Genomic DNA, 22,182 nt, shown 5'->3' with positions numbered 1-22,182 from the left:
TCTGGTGCTCACCAGAAAGCACCAGAAAGTATCTCGTGCTCACCAGAAAGTATCTGGTGCTCACCAGAAAGTATCTCGTGAGCACCAGAAAGTATCTCGTTCTCACCAGAAAGTATCTCATGAGCACCAGAAAGTATCTCATGAGTACCAGAAAGTATCTCGTGCTCACCAGAAAGTATCTGGTGAGCACCAGAAAGTATCTGGTGAGCACCAGAAAGTATCTCGTGAGCACCAGAAAGTATCTCGTGCTCACCAGAAAGTATCTGGTGAGCACCAGAAAGTATCTCGTGCTCACCAGAAAGTATCTCGTGAGCACCAGAAAGTATCTCGTGAGCACCAGAAAGTATCTGGTGCTCCCTTCACTGACTTCCTGTAGCTGCTCGCATCCGCTTCAAGACTCTAGTGCAGGGGTCGGGAACCTTTTTGACTCAGAGAGCCATGAAAGCAAAATATTTGCAAATTTATTTCAGTGAGAGCCATATAATATATTTTAAGACTGAATTTAACTAAATGTGAGTATAATAAGCCTCTGAATTTATTCTTTTAAATAATGTTGTTATAATACTCACCATTAATGCGACTTCTGGTTCTTGTGGACCCTTTTATTGGCAGAACAGCAAGACTTTCTTCGCGCAGTGTGTCACCAGCAGCATATCTTGCAATCACACTGAACTGCGACAAATGACTTACGTCTGTTGACTCATCCAAAGCCAGGAAATAGAACGGTGCTGCATTTATGTCATTCACTTGCGTTTCCTCCACTTCCAAAATCGATGGATGGATTAAAACAAGTGATAATATTTTATGTTTTATCTGAAAAGCCGAAATCTGTGAGCCAGATGCAATCATCAAAAGAGCCACACCTGGCTCGCGAGCCATAGGTTCCCTACCCCTGCTCTAGTGCTTGCGTTCCGTGCTACAACTGGATCCGGTCCAGTCTACATCCAGGACATGATCAAAACCTACACCTCAGCCCGCCCACTTTGCTCTGCATCGGTAAACCGGCTCGCTGCCCCCTCACTGAGAGGATCGCAGAGGCACTCGCAGAACTCCAGACTGTTCACTGTCCTCGCTCCCCATCGACATCCGGACAGCTGAAAGCCTCCACATCTTCCGCCGCCGACTAAAAACACATTTCTTCCGACTCTACCTCGACTAAGACGACGACAAAAAACCCCAAAAACTTATACATCGCACTTATGACTAGCACTTCATAGTTTAGCTTACTTGAAGTTCTTACTTCTAGATCTTATTTGAACCCAAATGTTTAAATGCACTTATTGTAAGTGGCTTTGGATAAAAGCGTCTGCTAAATGACATGTAATGTAATGTAATGTAATGAGATACTTTCTGGTGCGCACAAGAAACGTTTAGTTTTTGTTTTTTTTCCATGTCCCTTTCGGGGCTCCGTATATCTCTAATGGAAAAGCAAAAAAAACAAAACATCCCAAGTTGAGCCGAGGGCGTGCTGGAACTGTGTCGTGGAAAAGCATCACTCAAGCAATCGCCACTGGTGGGAACCCCTGTGTGGTGCAGCAGAGAGAAATGATTCATAGCCAGGTGGAGAGCACTTTATTTTTATTATTTTTTATTTTAAATATGCCATCATTGGTTTCGCCTGCACACGGTGACATATCAGCACATGAGTACACAGTATAGAGTTGGACTGCTGCCACACCAGCTGCAGCTTTGGCTAATAACATGTAACATTAACAGCCACAGTCAGTATCTGATGGCCGGGGCCAGTGCTTTCCTTCATTTAAACTCCATTTAAAACTATTTTTATTTTGAGATATAAAACCGCTAAGATCCTGCACGCACACATACCTACATACGTATGTACGTGCAGATAAAACATCATCATCTGTCGTGATAGATTATGCGTACATTAACTTTGTTGATTCTCAGAAATAGAAAGTTGGCATCTGAAAAATGACACAATTAAAATAATGCCACAAAAATAAAGTCATAATTTCATTGATTCCTCATTAACTCCCCCTCCCACTTTTTTTCCCCCTAAATTTCAAGCATTCCTCTTTATTTTTTTCCGTTTGATCTGTGAGCAGTTCTACCTGCTGTATATGGCTTTAAATGGGGTTTAAAGAGATGAGGAGGCAGTGCTAACGCAAGACTGATGCAAAGCGCACAACATCTGCAGACGGAGGGGACAAGGCCGCCACGTCCACGTGTCTGATGAGAAAACGTAGGCACATGTTAGAACTCTACATCTACAACTGGGACGGGTTCTTCTCTTTGGGCTCACACTTGGGTTTACAATTTAAATGAGAGCACAGTTCCTGTGTCGCGCTGTTAAGGACAGAGTTTCACTCCAGGTGGCCACTAAATCCAACACAAGCTGGATACAATTGTTTTTCCTTTTTTGGTTGGTTATAAAAGAAGCACACATCAACACACATGAGCTTAGTACGGGGGGTGATAAGAAAAAAAACACACAAAATAACACAAATTAAAGCGTAAATCAAAAAAAAGAATTCAAGATTAACAACATAGAGGTTGTTAAGGTTATGGCCCAAACTCTCCAGGAGGAAAAAAATAGGTTTAACTCAATCACAGAGACAAAAAGAACACAAACAAAAAGTCGTAGTAGTGGAACGATTAAACTCAAGCCTCTCACGGGATCAAGTGCAGACTCCTCTCGTTTCTCTGCGGGTCACTCAGGTAGGTAGTCTCCTGTGAGAACAACCAAAGTGACGATTCAAAACTCATGTCAAATAAACATGCGTATTGACATGAAAATGGACGTAGACGCCATCTTTGCGACAGCTGCGATGTCAAACTAGCTCGTTACTTACACGACACAGAAAAAGGCTGTGGGTTTGTTTCATTCCAGTGCCAGGAGTTCCACTTCAAAGATGAGGGTGGCGTTGGGAGGGATGACGCCCGGGTGGCCTTGTTTTCCGTACGCATAATCAGGCGAGCAGGTCAGCTTGGCCCTTTGACCGACACTCATCTGTAGGTAAACGAGGAAGAGGATGTTTAGCAGAGTAACAGCTAATTTCACATTAAAGTTAGGGAAGAAATCCCTCATGTACATTTTGAAGCATTAATAAAACCTAAATAGTTCAATTTTACTCTGACTATGTTTACGTGATACTATCGTTACAAGATAACTAAATGAGTTTTAGGACCTTTGACTTACATATAAAACACTGATCATAATTACTCCTTCGGGACCAAAACTAACCAAAACACTTTTGTTTATTAGTTGATGCAGATAAAAAAGTGAAGTGAGAGCCAATGAAACACATTCCCACTGGTCAAAATTATTAGTTATTAAAAAACAAACCCCAGGATTAAAGTGGTTTTTAGAGCAGTTGGATTGAGATATAGCACGTGTCCTGGCATAAATACAGTGAATTCTACTTTGTCATTTTATTTATTGAAAAAGAGTCAGTCACCTCGTATAAGACAAAGAGAGGTGCACTATAGGTGCCTTTAGCAAAGTCGCTGTATTCCACCTGTAATCCCTGGGCCGTTAATAAAGCTGCGTTTCCACCGAGTAGATTAGTAGGCTGGTACAGTATATATTGTTTTGCGTTTCCATTAGCAATACTACCCAAATAGCCACGCCCAATTGTTCAGTTTTTCAGTTCGCTTCTCTTGGGATACCAGAGTAATGGTACCCCAACGGGGGGTGTAGTGGCTCAGTGGTTAAGACAGCAAGTTCAACTCCAGCCCTGGCAGGTTGTACTCAATTCCCTTGTAAGTCGCTTTGGATAAAAGCGTCTGCTACATGACATGACATGACATGACATGACATGACATGTAATGGTAGATAGACTCACGACCGTCAGCTGATTGGGCAACAGATTCTCGGCAGACAAACGGCCACAAACAAAAAACGAGCAGCTGAATGTCCTCCTTTGTTGCGTTCATTGTCGTCACACTACGTATCTCGCGCAAACCCCGCCTACCAAGTAATGGTACTGTTCTCAGTTGGAACACAAGCCTGAACGAGGGCTTTACCGTTCCAAACCGACCCGCGCCATGATGGAAACAAGCCATGAATCGTTAATGGAACAAAACGTATCCTCCTCTGTGAGTAACCTGCAGAATTTGTATGATTTTACAGAGCTAACAGACACAGTGGACTTCCAGCTCTCCAGCCCACCTGCTTCACTCCCTCGTCCCAGCCAGTGATGACCTCCTTCTTGCCGATCTTGAACTTGAAAGGTTTCTCCCTGTCCCGAGAAGAGTCAAACTTGGTGCCGTCTGTCAGGAAGCCTGCAAACAGAGACACATGGACAGTCAGCCACCAGGCCAGGACAGAAAAAAGAAGCAGCGACACAACCTTTTCCTCAGGGTGAGCAACACATCATTTACACAGGGCAGCCTGTGGCCAAGTGGAAAGGGAACTTGGCTTGTCGCCGGTTCAAGTCCCCACCAGGCCGAAAGGGCTGGGGTACCCCTGAGCAAGGTACCCAACCCCCCATTGCCCCCCGGGTGCTACTCAGTGTGGCAGCCCACTGCTCCTAACTCTAGGGTGGGTCAAATGCAGAGAATAATTTCCCCTAAGGGGGATTAATAATGATAAATTATTAGTAAATAAAGTTTTTGGCCACATCAGCTGAAGCTCACGTTTGTAACAGCCCTAGATAGTCTTTGCAGAAAACTCCAGACCTGATATTAATAACGTTTCATTTAAAATAAAACACCGGGCGGGGGACTCATGTGTCCTCTGAGGTTATCTGGCATCTGTCTTTCCCTGCGGTGTGTGTGTGTGTGCGTGTGTGTGTGTGTATTGAGAGCACAAATGAAGGGATTCCAAGAATCGCAGAAATAGCCGACAGCTGCAGCGTGGGTTTCAGTCTGACAGTCAGGAAAAGGCATCAATCTGCAGAATAGCAAGACTATTTACACCAGAGCTATTACTGTTATTAGACAGCGTGTGTGTGATGTTGGACACATCAGGGGGCCCAAGACAAGGAGGAGCCTTTTATCCAGAGAGTGAGTCCATAAGTGGACGATCTAGATCAGTGTCTATATGGGGAGCCACAAATAAAAATCGTTTCCTCACACACACCTGCTCAGGCGAGTTTCTAAGTGGTTCTAAGTGGTTCTAAGTGAGCTGAGCTGATGCTAAAATGATCAGTCAGAGAGTGTCGTCACTGGAAGAGTCATGAGCGCGACGTCCGACACGAGACTCTGACGTGAACAATTCTGAAAAATCCCTGAAAACTTGCGTTTATCATTAAGGAAACCAGGAGTCTGGTGTATTTAGAGACAGCGCTGCTGTAAGCCGGTGATCGGGAGCACAATCACAACCCAACGCTCAGTGACTGAACCATTCTGTGAACAAATCTTTTCCAATCGACTGATTCTAATGATTCAGTTACACCCAAAAGGCTTCACAAGTCACTAGTGTGTGTGTTTGTGTGTCATGTTTAAAACCATGTCACGACCCCGCCCACGTTGAGGAGGTAATAAGAAGTCATGGAAAACGACAGAGTGTCAGCTGGGATTGGAAAATACTTTCCTAGACATGTTTATTTGAAACATATACACATGAATCTAAAAGAATTACGCAAATATGTTTGGGGACCCAAAACAAATGCTCCTGTGACCCATCTGTGAGTCCCCACCCAGACGTTGGGAACCACTGTTCTGGATAACCATCCAGTGGATTCACCTGCAGGAGCTTTGAGGTCACATCCAATGAGCATCAGTGAGTCTACTCTTCACCACCAAACAACAGACAAAAGCTCCTTCAACAACAAAAATCCAGCAAATCCAAGGTTTGTTCCATGTTTTCTAAAGGCTCGTGTGTCACGGACGATCCTGTTTCACGGCCCATTTAAAGTCTGCTTTGTGTGCGGACAGGAAGGGAGACCGCCCAGACAGGAAATCCTGTGGTTTGTGTAATATTAAAAGAAAAACAGACCAACAAAACAGCAATAATTAAAGAGACGAGTTTAAATGAAGCACAGAGGCCTGTGTTACAGACAGACAGACAGACAGACACACAGCACCAGGAAAGAGCAGCTTTGCCAAACCAAGAACAGGTGCAGACAAATATACATTCAAGCTTATTAAAAGCGTCTGAAATCACATTTAGCCGCCAACACTATTTATTTTAATTGTGTTTAAATTAGAGCTGAACAACTAAACTGGAAATGTCAGTTTGAAAGAGTGCAATTCTGCCATGGAATCGTTCACGTTGTGATTGTTCTATGTTGTTGTTTTTAAACACAGCAACTTATGGTCAGAACTGATCTTTTTGTTATAATTCTGTTTCATGTTTGTGACCAGAATCAAAGCCACCTCCTACTTCTGAAAACAGGCTCTTTCAAGCTAAACTACCAGACCAGACACAGGGAGCGTTTTAGCAGGGGCGGGTGGGGACATAAGTACCCTGTCAATCTGCAGAATGACCAGTTTTTGGTCCCAACCCAGACTTTGGGAACCACTGTTGTCTATAACTCATAACACACGTTGTACCACAGTATAACAACAAAGTCAACACTGACTTCTCCATGAGCCGCTGATGAAATGGCTGCCTCTTAACAAAAGATCAGATCTTAAGAACATGTTTGCTGCTTTTTTATATTCAAACTGCTCACTCTCCTACACCAAAGTCCAGAGAGAAAATCAGCATTTTTAGGGTCACGTGCACCACCAGCACCACCACCAGCACCACCACAACACCACCAGCACCACCAAAACCACCAGCAGCACCAAAACCACCACCAGCACCACCAGCAAAGAGACACAGGCACTGGAAATCAGACAGGATTCAAAAGCATGTTTGCTCAGACAGATGGACCTGTCTGTCCACCTGTCTGTTTGTCTAAATCTGTTTGAAGCCTGGTAATATTGTTTTCTTCATTCATTCTATCCACACACACACTTGTTTTTATATCTTAGTGAGGACACATCATAGACATAACTCATTCTCGAGTCCCTTACCTTAACCTTAACCATCACAACGCTTAACCCTTAATCTAAACCCAACCCAGGTTTTAACACAGAAAGATTTTATTTATTTTTTTCGGACCTCACAAAGGTGTAAATACAAGTAGAAACACACAGGTTTGTGTAGCTATTCTTGTATGGACACTTCCATTCATTTGAACAGCTTCACCAAAAGCCTTTTCCCCAACAATTCAACTATTAGCCATAATAGGCCAGGCCTATTATGGCCTAATTAGGTCCCGGTTTTGGTCTCCATGAGGACTACTGGTCCACACACACTCTGTGTAGTGAGCATTCTTTTTATGCAGCGATGAATCCAGAACACTCGCTGTCCTCAGAGACACTCCGACACTGACACTAACACTGCTGCTGCTGTCACTGCTGCTGCTGCTGCTGCTGTCACTGCTGCTGCTCAGCAAACACCACAGATCCAGCAATGAAAGGGTGAAATGTTTTACTCACACACTCACAGACACAGACACTCTGCCTCACTGAGGAATTCACTTCTGCCTGTTTAACCGTGTGGTATCAGTGTGAGCACGCACGCACACACACGCACGCACACACACGCACACACAAATCATGTGGAGAGCATGCAGAACAACTCACCCACATAATGCACCACACACGTCTGTCCTGCTTTGGGGAAAGTCCGTCCTGTGGAGAGAAAACGCGCACACACACGAGTCAGTGCTGAACACGTGCACATTGATATCGTTGTTGTTATTATTGTTGTGTATGTGCTGTGGCTTTACCGTCTCCGGAGCTGATGGTCTGGAACTCGACTCCCATGTTTCTCTTCGTCTGTGTGTGTGTGAGAGAGTGTGTGAGTGTGTGAGAGCCCAGTGACTCTTCTCTTCCTGCAGCCTGAGAGTCTGACTCTGCTCCTCCTCCTCCTCCTCCTCCTCCTCCTCCCTCTCTGTCTCCAGTGTCACTCGATCATATTACACAACACTCCACTTCCTGCTCTCACTGATTCAAATGAGGAGTTATTGGCGTGGGAAATGAAAAAAGGAAAAATAAATATATATAATAATAAATAAAATAAATACACACATAAATGTATGTATACATACATATATATGTATACATATATACATTTCTGAATTCAAATTTTTATATATATATATACATATAAAATTTAATTCAAAAATATGTGTATAAAAAGGTGAATTCAGTTTATTTGTCAAATAAACAACAATAACAGTTTTTGTTTAATAAAGATTTTGTGTATACATATACATCCATGCATATATATAATAGACTCACACACGAGCAAGCAAACAACCAAAAGAAATGTTATGGAATATAAATATAAAGGATATAAAATATAATGTTAGTTATTGCATGACTGGGGTTGGAAAAGGGGCGAACATTTCCAGAAACTCTTCCTGTGGATTGGGAATTTAAGTTTGGGAATTTTTGGAAATATTCCAGATTGGAAACTTTCCGTGGCAATTGATGAGGATTAATGTGTGCGACTGATTTGCTGTAAAACAACAACAACAGTAGTAGTATACTACAGTATGAAGTGTAAAAGTACTTAATAATAATATACATGGCCCAGACTCACCTGCAGCATCCTGACACGGATGTGAGGATGCTATTTGAGGACATGCTGGCCCTCACGCTCCACTATAGAACCAAGTTGCACTACGCTGCACTTTATCTGAACATACTGCAGTTTTATATTTTGTTGTGTTTTACATTTCGTAGGTGGCAGTGCGCCACCTACTGGCTACAGTAACAAACATTGCTTTTATAAATCATTCATAACAAGCCATTGGTGACTTCTCTCTTGTTTCATTTGTTTTTTTTTCCTCTTTTCTATTAGATTTGCTTTGTTTTTGTTCCTGTCTTTAATAATCTTCAAATGGAACATGGAAAACAAAAATAATAATAATAAAAATGTAACACACACACACACACACACACACACACACCTTTGGCCGCTGGTAGGCCACAACACCCAAGTGTCGCTGCTAGTTTGGTCCAGGCAAGACCAGAACCGACTCACATATAGAAGAAAATGTTTTCCTGGACAAAAGAAAATGTTTACATGTTTGTGGGGACTTGGATAAGTGACCTATGCACGTAGATCAAACATAAAAAACATTACTTTTAAACACAAATGACCCTCATTTTAAAAACACTGAAGATAAGCAACGTTCTTTAAAATATCAGTAGAAATCCAATGTTACATTTAAATAGTTCTTTTTTTAACACCAACACAAGCAGCAGCTGTTCAAAAATGTATGTGGTCTATGACTTTCCATGATGCATTATACATATATATGTAAGTATATATACATACATACATATATATTTTATCTATAAATATATATATAAATATACATATATAAATAATATTTAAAAAAAGAAACTGAACGATTCTTATATTCATATATATATATATATATGTATGTATATTCATATATATATATATATATATATATATATATATATATATGTTATAGTATATAATTGACAGTCTCTTGCTTCTCGTGTCTGGTCTAGAAGCTGAAACATTGCAACACATTTAGTTTTCATACCAAGTTCCACCTGAGAAAATACTGAGTGTTTTCAAATGATCGCACAGGTTAAGATACAGTGGTGTAAAAAGGCCAAGGTACAGACTTTTCACAGGAGGCAGACTTCTTCTCTCCTCATCGTCCTCTTCCTCACATTCACTTCACACACACTGGTATAGTGAGATTAGATTAAAACTCCTCAGATCCACGGCGATCTGGTATAAACAGAACAGTATTTGTGATTTTCTTCCCCAGTTTGAGAACCAGTGGACGTAAAGGTCACAGAACCAAATGCAACAGTAATAAAAACACAAAGACCATCAAGTTCTTTGTACATCAACCATAAAATGGATTTATTCTACTGGAGGTCCAAACAGAATTTCGGTGTCGCCCCACGATGCATAGAGGATGTCAGCGTTTTCATCTCAATTCAACTTCTTCCACTACAACAAAGCAGTTTTACAATCTATAACTTCTTTGTCCTCTGACCTCAAAGCCACTGGTGTAACTGTGATGTTATGCCACATCAAAATCTCTCTAAGTGGGGACGACGGTACAATCGGTAAAATGACAGAAAAGAAAAGAAAAGAAGAATGGAGGAGGGGGGGACAAAAGGCAGCTTAAAAAAATAATTCCATCTTGATTTGAATGAGAGGATGAAGGAGTTGTGGCGAGAATAAGGCTACTGGTACACGTGGGTTTGTCCTTGTGTTTTGTGACGTCGTCGCAGGGAAAGGAAACGTGAACAAAACCACACGACTGAAATGTACTTGTCACTTAAAAAGGGAAAGTTCAGGTTTTTGAAACGTGGTTATATAAGAAACAGAGACAGATCCTTCACGTGAGGGTCACACACTCCGTGTTTTTCTCCGTGTATGTGCAGGCAGCCATGTCGCAAGCAAGCTCCCGCTGCAGGTCATGTAATCCCAGCGAGCATCGAACAGCGTCTCTCTCTCCAAATTCACCGACACATGTCGAGAGTGAGTGCGGAAGAGGAATGATAGAGTCACATGTGGTGTTTTTAACAGTCTCAAACATGCTTCAGCTGGCGATCAAACGCGTGGATTATTGAAAAGCATGACAATATAAAAATCGCCTGTGACTGAGAAGACGTTAAACAAAGCAGCGCTGCTGCAGCGGGACGAGCCAACGTCTCCGTGAGCGATAAAGCAGAACGTCTGCAGACGTGGAGGAGCGAGATGTTTTTAGAGGACAATCACGACACTCGAGTCACAATCTGAATATCTTCTAAGAATGGTGTGAAAAGGTGGTGGAAGTCTTGATGGTCCTGCTCTACTCCATGTTGTGCAGCACAGTTTACCTCACAACAGAAAAGCTGAACTAACGGAGGTGTGGTTGTGTGATCTACACCCGATTAAGTCTACGTTATCTCAAGGATCTGTTTGCCTCACAGCAACAAACAAACCCTGAACTATCCCTTTAATAAGACTAGTATTCCTCATGTGGTTCTGGTTTGTGGTGCTGAGACGGAGACACTCGTGCGGTGAGAGCTTCGGCACCTGACAGTGACAGAGCTGAAGGGTCAAATCAAGGTTAATAGAAAACATGAGGAGCTAAGTTAAGGAGTTTTTAGTGAACGTCGTTCTTCTCGAGAGTCAACTCGTCACCATCACAAACACATTTGCAGCTTTCCACACATCACATCTCAACTCCATTTTTTTAAGTTTCCCCCCCCATGTCATAACTTCCTGTCTCATACCACACAGGGATGGAGGGTGGGGGTGGTGCAGGTGAGGGGGGGCAAAATATTACATTTGACTTTAGAAAAACCAAAAAAAAAAAGAAACCAGAAATGAAAAGTCCATACATAAGTCTGTGTATTTTTTCCTCCCTTCAGAGGGGGCAGCAGGCTTTCACGTGGCCGCAGTACCCGACCACACCAGCAGGGATTGACCTTACGCTCGGTGCTGCCTCACTTTAGCCGCTGGACGATGACGGCGTTGAGGAGGTTGGCCTGCTCCAGCGTCTCGTTCTCGTCCGACAGCTCCTTGCTGGGGAAAGTGGTCATGAGGACAAACTCCCGGGCAGCCATGGCGGGCCGCGCCCCGACCACAAACTGGCGCAGGTCGGAAACCCTGAGGAACACAACGGCGCCTTGTTAAGTGTTTTTATTCCACCTTAACACAGGGTTTCAACAAGATAAGACTCCTCTCTTGGACAACTTACGAATATAATGTCGTTGCTTAACCCTCCTATGACTAAAAAATGTTCAATAAGTGAATTCCTCTGCCCTTTTTCCAAGAGAACGTTCACTTCCCATATCTGACAGTTATTTAACCGTTTAGGAGTTACGGTACTGAGAAGCTGTTGGCTACCGCAATGACAAGTATAGTGGTGCAAAGCTCTATTTCTCTGCTTTCCGTCTATCTCTCTGCTACCACTTTATTCTACATGTGAGGGTTGTGTGGGGCGTCGTGACAATCCCGGCTGACATTGGGCGAAAGGCGGAGTCACACCCTGGGACAGGTCGGCAGTCGATATCACAAACAGTCTAAGAGTTACGGTAATGAGAGGTACGCATGCCAAATCCTGCCGGTGACAACAGTATGATCACACAAGGGTTAAACTGTGCCTGAACCAGCACTTTTAAGCGCTAGACTAACTTAAATGATACTAATAATAAATTATGTGGGTTTGTTCATGGTTTTTTAAATGTGGCCATATTATTCCCTCTAAACATCTCTCAAACTCAAATGACACATGAGCATCTAGTCTGGTCAGGAGGGGGCCGGTCATGGAAATAAAAAAAGTCCATTTTGACTTTCAAAATAAAAGTGTTTGTTTTGTTATGGAATGATGATGAAGTTCACAATAAAAAAACAAATCAATGATGAGTTATGAATCTGCACAGAGCAAAAACTGGCTTAAAAACAACTGGGGGCCCACATGTGGCCCACGGGCCAGGGGTTTGGGACCTCTGCTCTGTATGATGCTGTATGATAAATTGGTTGGCTACTAATGACTTAAGAAATATAAAGAAAAAACTTAACTGAGCAATTATTTTGGAGATATGCAGGAAACGGCAGATTTGTTTTTGTTTTTTAAAGGTTGATCTACACCCGATTAAGTCTACGATAGCTTAAGGATCTGTTCATTGCTTTTTCTGACATTTGTAAAACTGTTCACTCTCCTGCACCAAAGTCCATAGAGAAAAGCAGCGTTTTTAAGTCAAGTGGACACAGGAGCTGCTCATCTGCTGCTGCCTCATTTAGTTACTTTGCCACTCAGGAAAAATCGAAATGACTGATTTTCAAACACTACAGTCACAAAACACCACATTTGAACTTCTTGATGGACGCAGCAGTGGATCAACAACTGTGAGACACTGTGTTAAATCACTGATTTTCTCTATGGACTTTGGTGTGGGACACAGTGACACAAAAACCTGAACCAATGTGTTTAATAAATGATAAGTGAGGGAGACATGAACATAGTGCTGGGAACAAAGAGAAGTACAGCATGTGGACTATATTAATCAACAGTGATAAACTGATCGACCTTTGACCCTTCATGTTTCTGAGCAGGATTTCAAAGCAACACAAACCGGTTCATTTCTCCACCCGAACAATTAAACACACATTTATAAAGCCAAGTAAACATTTGCATAGAAATGAAAGGACAGAAAAATGTGCTCCGGCTTGGTGCACATGCCAACATCGGTCACCTGTGGGTGTGGTTGAACTTTTGTACCAGTCTGCCACCGTCGGCCAGTCGAATCTGGATGTTAGTGACGGGCTGGGAGGAGTCGACGGACACGGAGGCGCTGGCCTGGGCCTCGTTGGCAGCCTGGTCCAGCTGGGAGGAGGCGGGACCTGAAACCAACTCTGGAGTGGCACTAGAGAGGAGGAGGAAAGAGACCCAGTGACCACCAGTCGTGATCTCACCCATAAGAACACGAACTTCCATTTTGAAGCATTAGAATAAGTTATTTTCTGGTGCCATGTCAGTGTTTGAAAGTTCAGGGATGTCACCTGCAACCAGGCTCCTCCTATTGGCCGATACCAGCTGTCAAACACACTGGTGTCCGCTCACATGTGCCATACTTTATCATTCATTTTCTTCTTAATGGAAACATCCATCCTTTCATTCATCGTCTACCGCTTTATCCTCCATGTGAGAGTGGCGGGGCCGCTGGTGCCAATCCCAAGATGCATCCTGGACAGGTCGCCAGTCCATCACAGGACCAACACAGACACACACAACTATCAACTCTCACATTCACACATACATGAAATTTAGAGTGTTCAATTAACCGCTGTGTACTTTCGGGCTGTGGGAGGACACTGAAGAACCCGGACATGCAAACATAATTTACCAAACTGTAATCATGTTCTATTAAAGAAGATCTAAAACTAGTGATTTTTTTCATTTTCTTATATACATCCATTCAAACTGTTCTTTGGCAAACAGTGCAGATGCCCCCTAGTGGCTATTTAATATTCTCTTTGTTTGGAAGTGTGCAAATAATTAGCATTCCTGTTTTGAGTTGACATCGTGAAGACTCAACACACTCATTTCACTTTTTAGTTTGTTCCTTAGAGCATTCGTGAGTAATCATTTCACTGCTGGATCGGATTGAAATGATCCATTGATCAAATCTTTATCCACACTAAACTACAAATACACCTGAAACCTGAGTGGAGGTTTTACAGCACGTGTACAGTGTTGTAAGTATTGTTGTCAGACAGCAGAGACAAGTCTGAATGTGCTCCAACTGCTTACAGTAAAAAAAACAAGAAACATATCATTAACATTAAGAGGATCCACAAAGACTCAATAGCCAGACACCAGATGATTCATTCCCACGTCGAGCCAGTAAGACCTGTTAAGCAGCCTTTACTAAAAGCGAGGAGAAACAGAAATCGTGTTAAATAAAAACAAAACTGCTCATCAATCTCACCTTCCCAGCTTCTGTCCTTCACCTACAAACGCTTTAAAGGCCATCTTGGGTTTGGTGAAGTCCTCGTCCCTGTGGTCTTCCATGTCCAGGTTGACCTGACCTCCTCGTGACCGCTGCCTCAACTCCAGAGGAATCTCCCTGCGGGGCAGGAGCAAACGCGTCATGTTATCATTGTCCCTTACACAGTGAGGCACCTCAACTCATTTACATAATATGTGTACATTTGTGTAACAACAGGAAATGGGAATTCTCACCCTCGTCTGATTGCCTCCAGGAAGTGGGCATTTCCAGGATCACTGTAGTTCCTGAGTTCACCGTTATCCAGACTGAAACCCGTCTTCCACAGTTTAAGCACAACGTGTACCTACACACACACACACACACACACACACACACACACGATAGAGTGCAATTATGGCCACAATGCACTTTTTGTGACTCTTCATGGTGGTGCGTCCACATTTGAGATCATCATCATTTTGACTTTTGGGAGACAATGTTTACCATTTTTTCTGCCATTTTCTGGACCAAGCTAATCTAATTTATCAGGAAATTAAGTGACAGATTAATCGTTTGTGAAAATAACCATTGATTGCAGCCTCACACTGCTCTTATTTTTCCAATATTTTAGTTAAAAATACTTTCCAAAAACATGTATCCATGTCAGCATGCAGACCATTCATTTAGTCGCTTTCACACTGAATCCATCCAAATCTGCTGCACAAACATATTACATATAAAGACAATGCAAAGACTGCACATGTCAGGCAGCACAATGGATGTGACAATTGTTGCATCAAACGCTGTAGTTGGAATAATTCAACTTGCTGTACATAGTGACAAATGAGACAGATCGGCATTTTGACAAAATATACGAGTGCAGCAATCTGATTAACTTCAGCCATGAAAAACAAATTCTAGTGAAAATAAAATGGATCACTTCTCACTCCTCTGTCACGTCCACAGCATGGAGTGTGGATGTCATCATTTTCTAACAAAGGGGTTTAAAGTGCTAAAAGGTGCAGGAAACAAAATCCAGCATCTGGATCTGTACTCACATCCTGCTGACTGTTGGAGGCGTGTCTGTCTCCGGCCACGTACGTGGACTCCTCCTCAGGAGCTGCTCCGAGCCTGTAACCTCCACCTGCAAACGCCTGAGTGAAGAGATGACAAGATAAAAACAAAGTTAGATCAACAAGAGCAAGGAGGAAGTGAAAAAAAAAAAAATGTTCCCCTTACCTTGGCTTTGCTGGCCTCTCCTGGGCCTTTCCCAGGCCGATCCAGAGGTACAGCACCATGTTCTCTGGCACCTTTGAACAGATCCTCCACAACTTCATTGGAGCTCTTCTTCTTTGGAGGTCCAACGATCTGCTGCCCACTGCGCTCTGACCCCCCCGCAAAAAACCTGGAGGGGGACACAGCAACCGTGGTGACTGAACAACACATAGAAGATCCCCACAAAACACCAAACAGAGCAGAAGCTGAGGAAAAACCCAATGAATGATCCATGAAAAGTAAGTCAAAATGCTGGATGCAGTAGCTCTGTTCAGATGTGCCAGCCTCCAGCAAAACAACAGTCTACTTTTTGACGTTTAGTCATTTATTTAATTTGAACTTAGGACAAGAAATGGGCAATAGGCAATCTAACAATAGCAGGTACATTTAAAATTCCACAATACTAGGTAGGCAGTGACAAACCAACAGAGGTCTAACAGGCTTAGTAATGACACTGACGCAAACCATGATGACGACAATGAGTTGTCGACAACAATCACAGACTCCGCATTTGTTCATTGCTTTGAAAGAAACACCTTTCATTCCGGCTTCTTCAAACAATCATATAAAACCAAACTTACACTGGTAAACTGACAGAGGAGAACCATGTGTATAAACTATAATTGGTTCTCTATAGAACAATGACTGTTCTTTAGTTCCGCTTGTTTAGTGACTGCAATGTGAGTGGAATAAAAGGCCATTAGCAACTGCACACAGTCCCTCAACAAGCTCCCTGCTCCAGCAGCGGAATCTGTCGATGCTGCAGAAACCTGTCCACGGTGACTGGAGCCAAACCTAAAATAGTTTGGTGCAGTCTGGACTACACAGTCGATGACTGTGAGGATGCACAGCTCATACACAAAGACACATCTATAATAATGTCAAGTCCTGTTAAAACATAGACACACTGAGCGATGCTTTTTTTTATTGTCTTAAATTGTTTATTTTTCTTCAAATATAGTTGTATGAGGCACTGACAGTCAGCACTGTCTGCAGTGTGTGTGGCCCCTGCACGAAGAACCAGCTACACGGACAATTACTATCACTGAAAACGAACTGCCCGCAGGGAAGCAATGAAAAAGACCCACCAAATAAAATATAAAATCTGTGTTTCTGGATTTAAATTTTATTTTAATTTTAGATACTTTATTTATCCCCTTAGGGAAATTATTCTCTGCATTTTGATCCTAGAATTAGGAGCAGTGGGCTGCCACACTGAGTAGCGCCCGGGGAGCAATGGGGGTTGGGTACCTTGCTCAGGGGTACCCCAGCCCTTTCGACCTGGTGGGGACTTGAACCAGCGACCTTCTGGTTACAAGCCAAGTTCCCTTTCCACTTGGCCACAGGACCCCCCCTTTTTTTCTTTTTTTTACATTTTTTTTTCACGGATCACGGGGACATAGGAGCTGCTGGTCTACCTCTGCCTCAAGTAAACACCAAAGTCACAAAGTGCAGTGCTTTGGGAGTGCAGTGGTGTTAAATGGCTGATTTACTCTATGGACTTTGGTACAGGAGTGAGAGGTTTACAAAGGAACACACGTATCAAGCAGCCAAGACTTAAATGGAAGTAGATTTTATTAGGAAAGGCTTTTGTTAAATCCCTTTAATCCCGGATCCACCTGTAGCAGAGAGATTTCAAACTTGCGGCCACTGAAAACAAAGTTGTGTTTTTTTTTTTTTTTATTAATTATGCATCATAAATACATTTTTATTGTTAACTATTTTGTTCCATTTTAGGTTTAAACACGTGTTTAACAAATATTATCACAATGTCATTGTGGAATATTGTGACATAATTATAAGCTCATAAACTCATCATATACACACATACATATATACACATATACATATATATACATACATATATACACATATACATATATATACATATATATATATATATATATATATATATACACATACATATACTCTAATTCAAGAGTTTTATTAAGAGGGAGCAAACTGCAGACTAATAGTAATCTGTTATGGCAGAATAAATTAATATAATCTACAAACCAGCTCTGTTCTCTGTTAGAGAGTTATACACATGAACAGGCAGTGCAACAGAACTTACCTTTGACCTTCCTCCTCATCACTCTCCTCCTCTGCCTCATGCATCAGATCTCTGAAGGAGGTCACTCTGGGCTGTGTGCTAAGGACAGGCAAAAACATGTATGTCACAAATCGAAAGTGCTGATGCGGAATGACCTGACACTATCTTAATCATGTGACCACATCGGCACAAAATACACAATAAACACAATACCTTGGTCCTGCAGACCGGGACACTGAGGAGCCTCCCTCAGGCTGAGGGAGCGTCACTATGTCGTCATCAGCTCCATCCTCATAGAAACTGGCGAGTGCGAGCTGAGGTAAAATTCATACGACACTGTCACAAGAACAACCTGACAGACAGCTAATCTGGGCAAGTCACTCCCTGGCGGATTGGACCAAATCATCATAAAAATAATAAATAAGGGTTAACACCAGGTATGTGAAGCTATGAAAATGTAGTGTTGAGATGATCAAAACCAAAACAATTGCAATTGACAACACTGATGCAATAACTAGAACGATGTACTTAATATAATTTCTCTAGATTCTATAGTCTTTCACATAAACAGGTAGATCCTTCAGTCCATTGTCTACCATCATTTCAGCGCACATTTTCTGAAAGCTACACGACGTAAACAAATAGACTTATGCTACTGAAACTAAGCCTGGAGCCTTTTCTGCCTCATTCCTGTGTGGATTTAGCGAGGGAAGTCTGTAGAAAAATAGTTGGTCATTGTGTGTTATTTGCTCAGTGATATAGACCATTTTCGTTTGATTTTATTACTTCACCCCACAGAGTGGAAGTAAAGTATTGTTTTTAGTGGCTCTATGTTGCTGGATGCTGGGTGCTAGGGCTGGAACTGCCAGGCAGGAGGTCTAGAGGAAGACCAAAGAGAAGGCTTATGGATGTAGTGAAAGAGGACATGAAGTCAGTTGGTGTGAGAGAGGGGGATACAGAGAATAGGGTTAGATGGAGGAGGTTGATTCACTGTGGCGACCCCTGAAGGGAGCAGCCGACAGGAAAAGAAGAAGAAGATGTGTCTGTCTGTGTTTCCGCACTTGTCAATATGACCAACAGAGGCCGACAGAGGCTTGTTGTGTAAAAGGGGTGAAGTCTGCCTTGATTGAAGATTGCCTTGTTTACACTGTAAACAAAAGCACTGTCATAGCATTTCAATTTTACATAATTATCACATTTTCTTTGTTCTAGTTGTTCATTTGCAGAATTTATGTAAGAACTTGTGTATAAATAACGGCCTGAAATGAGCTTCCCTTGTTTCAATGTCAAGGAAGTGCCAATGCTTAAGAAACAATAAATCTTTCAAGGTAAAGGTGGCCTCACAGCATTTTCATGTCACTCAAGTCACATGTAACATCAACGATATTTCCCCCATTCACGATTATACCCATACTGGATATTCAAAATGATGTCAGCAATGTTGTTGCCATGCACCAAAAATATTGTATACCATCCCATCTCTGATTAATACTCAAGACAGGGATTATATTTGTGGAAGTTTTAAAACTGCAACTTTTACTTGTTACAGTTTGCAGAATATGTATAAATAACTGGGCTTGAAATGAGCATTCCTTGATTCAAAGTCGAGTAACTGCCACTGCTCCAGAAACGATAAGTTTTCCAAACTTACATTTTGTCTTAGATGCCACATATAAATGGCAGCCAGTATTTAACTAGTGTTTTTACTAGTCTTGAGGGCAGTTTAGCGCACAATGTTCTGTCAATTAGGGCACCAACAGGGGCAATCCCGTTACCCCCGCTTATATACGCCACTGTTCATATCTATTATACTCCACGTAGACATTCGTCTTTATTTTTCTGTCTTTGTTAAGGAAAAAGCCGAAATAAGAAAATCGTTTCAATGGGGGCAGTTAACTCATCGGCATTCACGTTTAACTGATTTGTTTGCCTAGTTAGCTACAATGCAGCGCTGTGCCGTCACAAGCTACCGCTAACTAGCGCAAGCTTAACTGACTACCGGCGCACTAGCGTTAGCCATAAACTCAGCGTCAGTCTGCTTACGAACAACAAGAACGGAGAGTGTGACTTTGATAAATGTGTAGTCGTGTCTGCGGACTAACCGGACAGCAACCTCGCAGATGGTGACAGGAGGCGGCCGGGCCATTGTCAGGGGGTGACTTGCACAAATTACCGGCAACATCAGTTAGCTAGGGTTAGCCGGTTAGCTACTCGTCCCCACATATACTGTTTCCTCGAGCTCAAACACTGCACGGTTACCGCAACACCTCGGGGGGGCAAACACACAGAAGACACGCACCTGCAAGTTCCAGCCGGCGGACTCCAGGAAAAAGCGGGCCCGCTCTTCGTCCACATCAGTGACAGCGACGAACTCCCTCACAGACTCCTCTTGGCTCGCCATTTTGATTTGCTCCTTCCGCAAGTCGTCCGCTTCGACTTCAGGAAACATACAACAGACGAAGGTTCCTATGTAGTATCAAAGCAGGGACCGCAACCAAAGAGACTCGAATTAAAGATAAATCGAATTAAATTACATATACGTGCGTTAAATCACACGTGGACCGGTTTAATCAAGAATGTGAGGGCTTTTTGAAATTATAATCGCTCTTTAGAAACGATTTGTTGCACTGTCATCGATTTGACCACTAGGTGGCAAGCCTTGCACGGGTTACACAAGGACTGTGTCAACACAGAGACCCAGGCAGTGGGTCTCCTCCTCTGAAACCATCTTTATGCACAGATAATAAGGAATCAATCCCTTAATAAGGGACTAAAGGTGGACTCTTTAAGGAGTCAACTGGAAGGCTTCTCTGTCAGTGTGAATGAGACAATAAGGCATTACAGAGCTGCACCATGGGTCCGTTTTGTTGCTTTGCATGTGGCAAAAGTTGAGAAATGTTCAACTTAACAAGCATGTGCTGGCTAGATAATCACGTTACGCAATATTTTCTGGCACAGCCGCTAATCACTTTCAGGTGGACGTCACACCACCTTCAATTCCACAGCAACATTTGCAATTCTTGCCATGAATTTGGCCACCACCCACCTCCAGCACCAACAATCCGACACACACCCACCATTAAGCTTTAAAGGGGACATATAATACCCTATTTCTCCAAGTTAAAATAGTTCCCTGGTGTCCTAATGAACATGTCTGTGACATGCTTTTGTCAAAATACCATAAGGATGAAGCACCATAGCAGTTCAATAACCCTGCCAAAACCGCCCCTTTCAGAACGCTCGGTTTTGTGCGTGGTCCCTTTATATGCAAATGAGACACAGGCAAACACACACCCACCTTTCCGGGGGGTTTCTGATTTGTCCTCTTTACAGCGCTCACTCGCTCAGCTCCTGTTCCCTCCCCTCATTCCTCTCCCCCTCCCTCCACTAGTTCTCTGACAATATCAACATGGCAGCGTGCGTCACAGGAAGAGACGTCCTACATAAGGATGGAGCCGAACACTGTCCAACTGTAAATCAGTTAAAAACACTTAGGGACAGCACCGCTGATCACCACTGCTGATCGCTGCTGTATGTGACTGTATCAGACTGAGTCTGTGCTCCGGTCATGGAGGACGTACTGAACAAATATGTTTAATTAGGACGTGTCAGAATGGTCAGTTATGACAGTTATTTTCTTAACAATGTGTGTGTTTGTACGTCGGTGAAATACGGTCGCTGACTAAATACGGCGACCGCTGGCCGCAGTCTGTTGTGAAGTGGTACGAACACACGTTTGCTGACTTTACATTAGCTTCATATATAAAATCCTCTGTAAAACACTGTGCTCCACTGTGCAGCCACCAACAGCACACTTGTCCCTCCGCGTTGACATAATACCGCTCTTCCTCCCTCGCCTGCACTCTCGCATTTTATAGGGACAAGGTGGAGCTAAGGTGGAGCTCTCGAGGTAAACTTACTGGTGGGGCGGTAACAATCACGGTGAAATGCACATGCTGTCGTGCAGGGAATTCAACATTGCGTGTTTTATCGCCTATACTTACACTAAGGAGGACCATGAAAACATGACTGAGTATTTATTCTTTTTCCACACTTTGGCGACTGGTCGGGCCTCCAGACTCCCAAATATAAGTATTCGAATGATTAAAAAGTTGATATTGCATAATATGTCCCCTTTAAAGTTCCATGAACATACAAGTTCCCTTTTCAATATTTTAAATCCTGTTAATCTGTGATGTACAATCACTGATTTTCCTCTCTGGACTTTGGTGCAGGGAGTGAGTAGTTTACAAAGCGACATAAACATCATGTTTCAATGTCTTGAGCTGGTTCTTCTCGGCGCAGGCGATGCTGGACTATGTGTCAGTACCTCACACAGCCAAACTTCAGAGCACCTGCAGTAGAGGTCCTAGGTTTGGAATTCTGGAGTTTTGAGAGACTGGGCCTGAATCTCAGGCTTTAACTAACTCAGCATCACACACTTCCTTGCATATCCTAACTCTATTGGT

At 42.8% G+C, this 22,182-nt stretch overlaps 2 protein-coding genes across 2 annotated transcripts; both read right to left on the bottom strand.

Moving 5' to 3' along the window:
* Positions 1-1,561: 1,561 nt before the first annotated feature.
* Positions 1,562-7,781, bottom strand: LOC122776592 (peptidyl-prolyl cis-trans isomerase FKBP1A-like). The gene is made up of 5 exons (XM_044037175.1): positions 7,689-7,781; positions 7,543-7,590; positions 4,133-4,245; positions 2,814-2,971; positions 1,562-2,691 (listed from the first exon to the last, which is right to left on the bottom strand). The coding sequence occupies exons 1-4, from the start codon at positions 7,723-7,725 to the stop codon at positions 2,843-2,845; spliced, it is 327 nt and encodes a 108-aa protein (XP_043893110.1). The 5' UTR covers positions 7,726-7,781; the 3' UTR covers positions 1,562-2,691; positions 2,814-2,842.
* Positions 7,782-9,789: 2,008 nt separating this feature from the next.
* On the bottom strand, positions 9,790-20,155 carry nsfl1c (NSFL1 (p97) cofactor (p47)). Its single transcript, XM_044038916.1, has 9 exons — positions 20,013-20,155; positions 17,927-18,027; positions 17,735-17,812; positions 15,625-15,790; positions 15,444-15,539; positions 14,640-14,749; positions 14,386-14,523; positions 13,150-13,320; positions 9,790-11,560 (listed from the first exon to the last, which is right to left on the bottom strand). Exons 1-9 carry the CDS (start codon positions 20,112-20,114, stop codon positions 11,398-11,400), a joined length of 1,125 nt encoding a protein of 374 aa, XP_043894851.1. The 5' UTR covers positions 20,115-20,155; the 3' UTR covers positions 9,790-11,397.
* Between the last annotated feature and the right edge of the window lie 2,027 nt (positions 20,156-22,182).

The sequence above is a fragment of the Solea senegalensis genome, linkage group LG11, assembly GCF_019176455.1.
Source record: "Solea senegalensis isolate Sse05_10M linkage group LG11, IFAPA_SoseM_1, whole genome shotgun sequence".
NCBI classification, from domain to species: domain Eukaryota; kingdom Metazoa; phylum Chordata; class Actinopteri; order Pleuronectiformes; family Soleidae; genus Solea; species Solea senegalensis.
This window is presented reverse-complemented; position numbering and strand designations above follow the sequence as displayed.

What these genes read in the sequence shown, in the direction of transcription:
- LOC122776592 (XM_044037175.1), bottom strand. Translation starts at nt 7,725, where the DNA reads ATGGGAGTCGAGTTCCAGACCATCAGCTCCGGAGACG. An exon ending in GTGTGTGGTGCATTATGTGG is followed by an intron (nt 4,246 to 7,542) that starts GTGAGTTGTTCT and finishes CTCTGTTTGCAG; the next exon opens with GCTTCCTGACAGACGGCACC. An exon ending in GGGACGAGGGAGTGAAGCAG is followed by an intron (nt 2,972 to 4,132) that starts GTGGGCTGGAGA and finishes GTTTACCTACAG; the next exon opens with ATGAGTGTCGGTCAAAGGGC.
- nsfl1c (XM_044038916.1), bottom strand. Translation starts at nt 20,114, where the DNA reads ATGGCGAGCCAAGAGGAGTCTGTGAGGGAGTTCGTCGCTGTCACTGAT. An exon ending in GAGAGGCCAGCAAAGCCAAG is followed by an intron (nt 15,540 to 15,624) that starts GTAAGGGGAACA and finishes CTCTTCACTCAG; the next exon opens with GCGTTTGCAGGTGGAGGTTA. An exon ending in GAAGGACAGAAGCTGGGAAG is followed by an intron (nt 13,321 to 14,385) that starts GTGAGATTGATG and finishes CCTCCTCTCTAG; the next exon opens with TGCCACTCCAGAGTTGGTTT.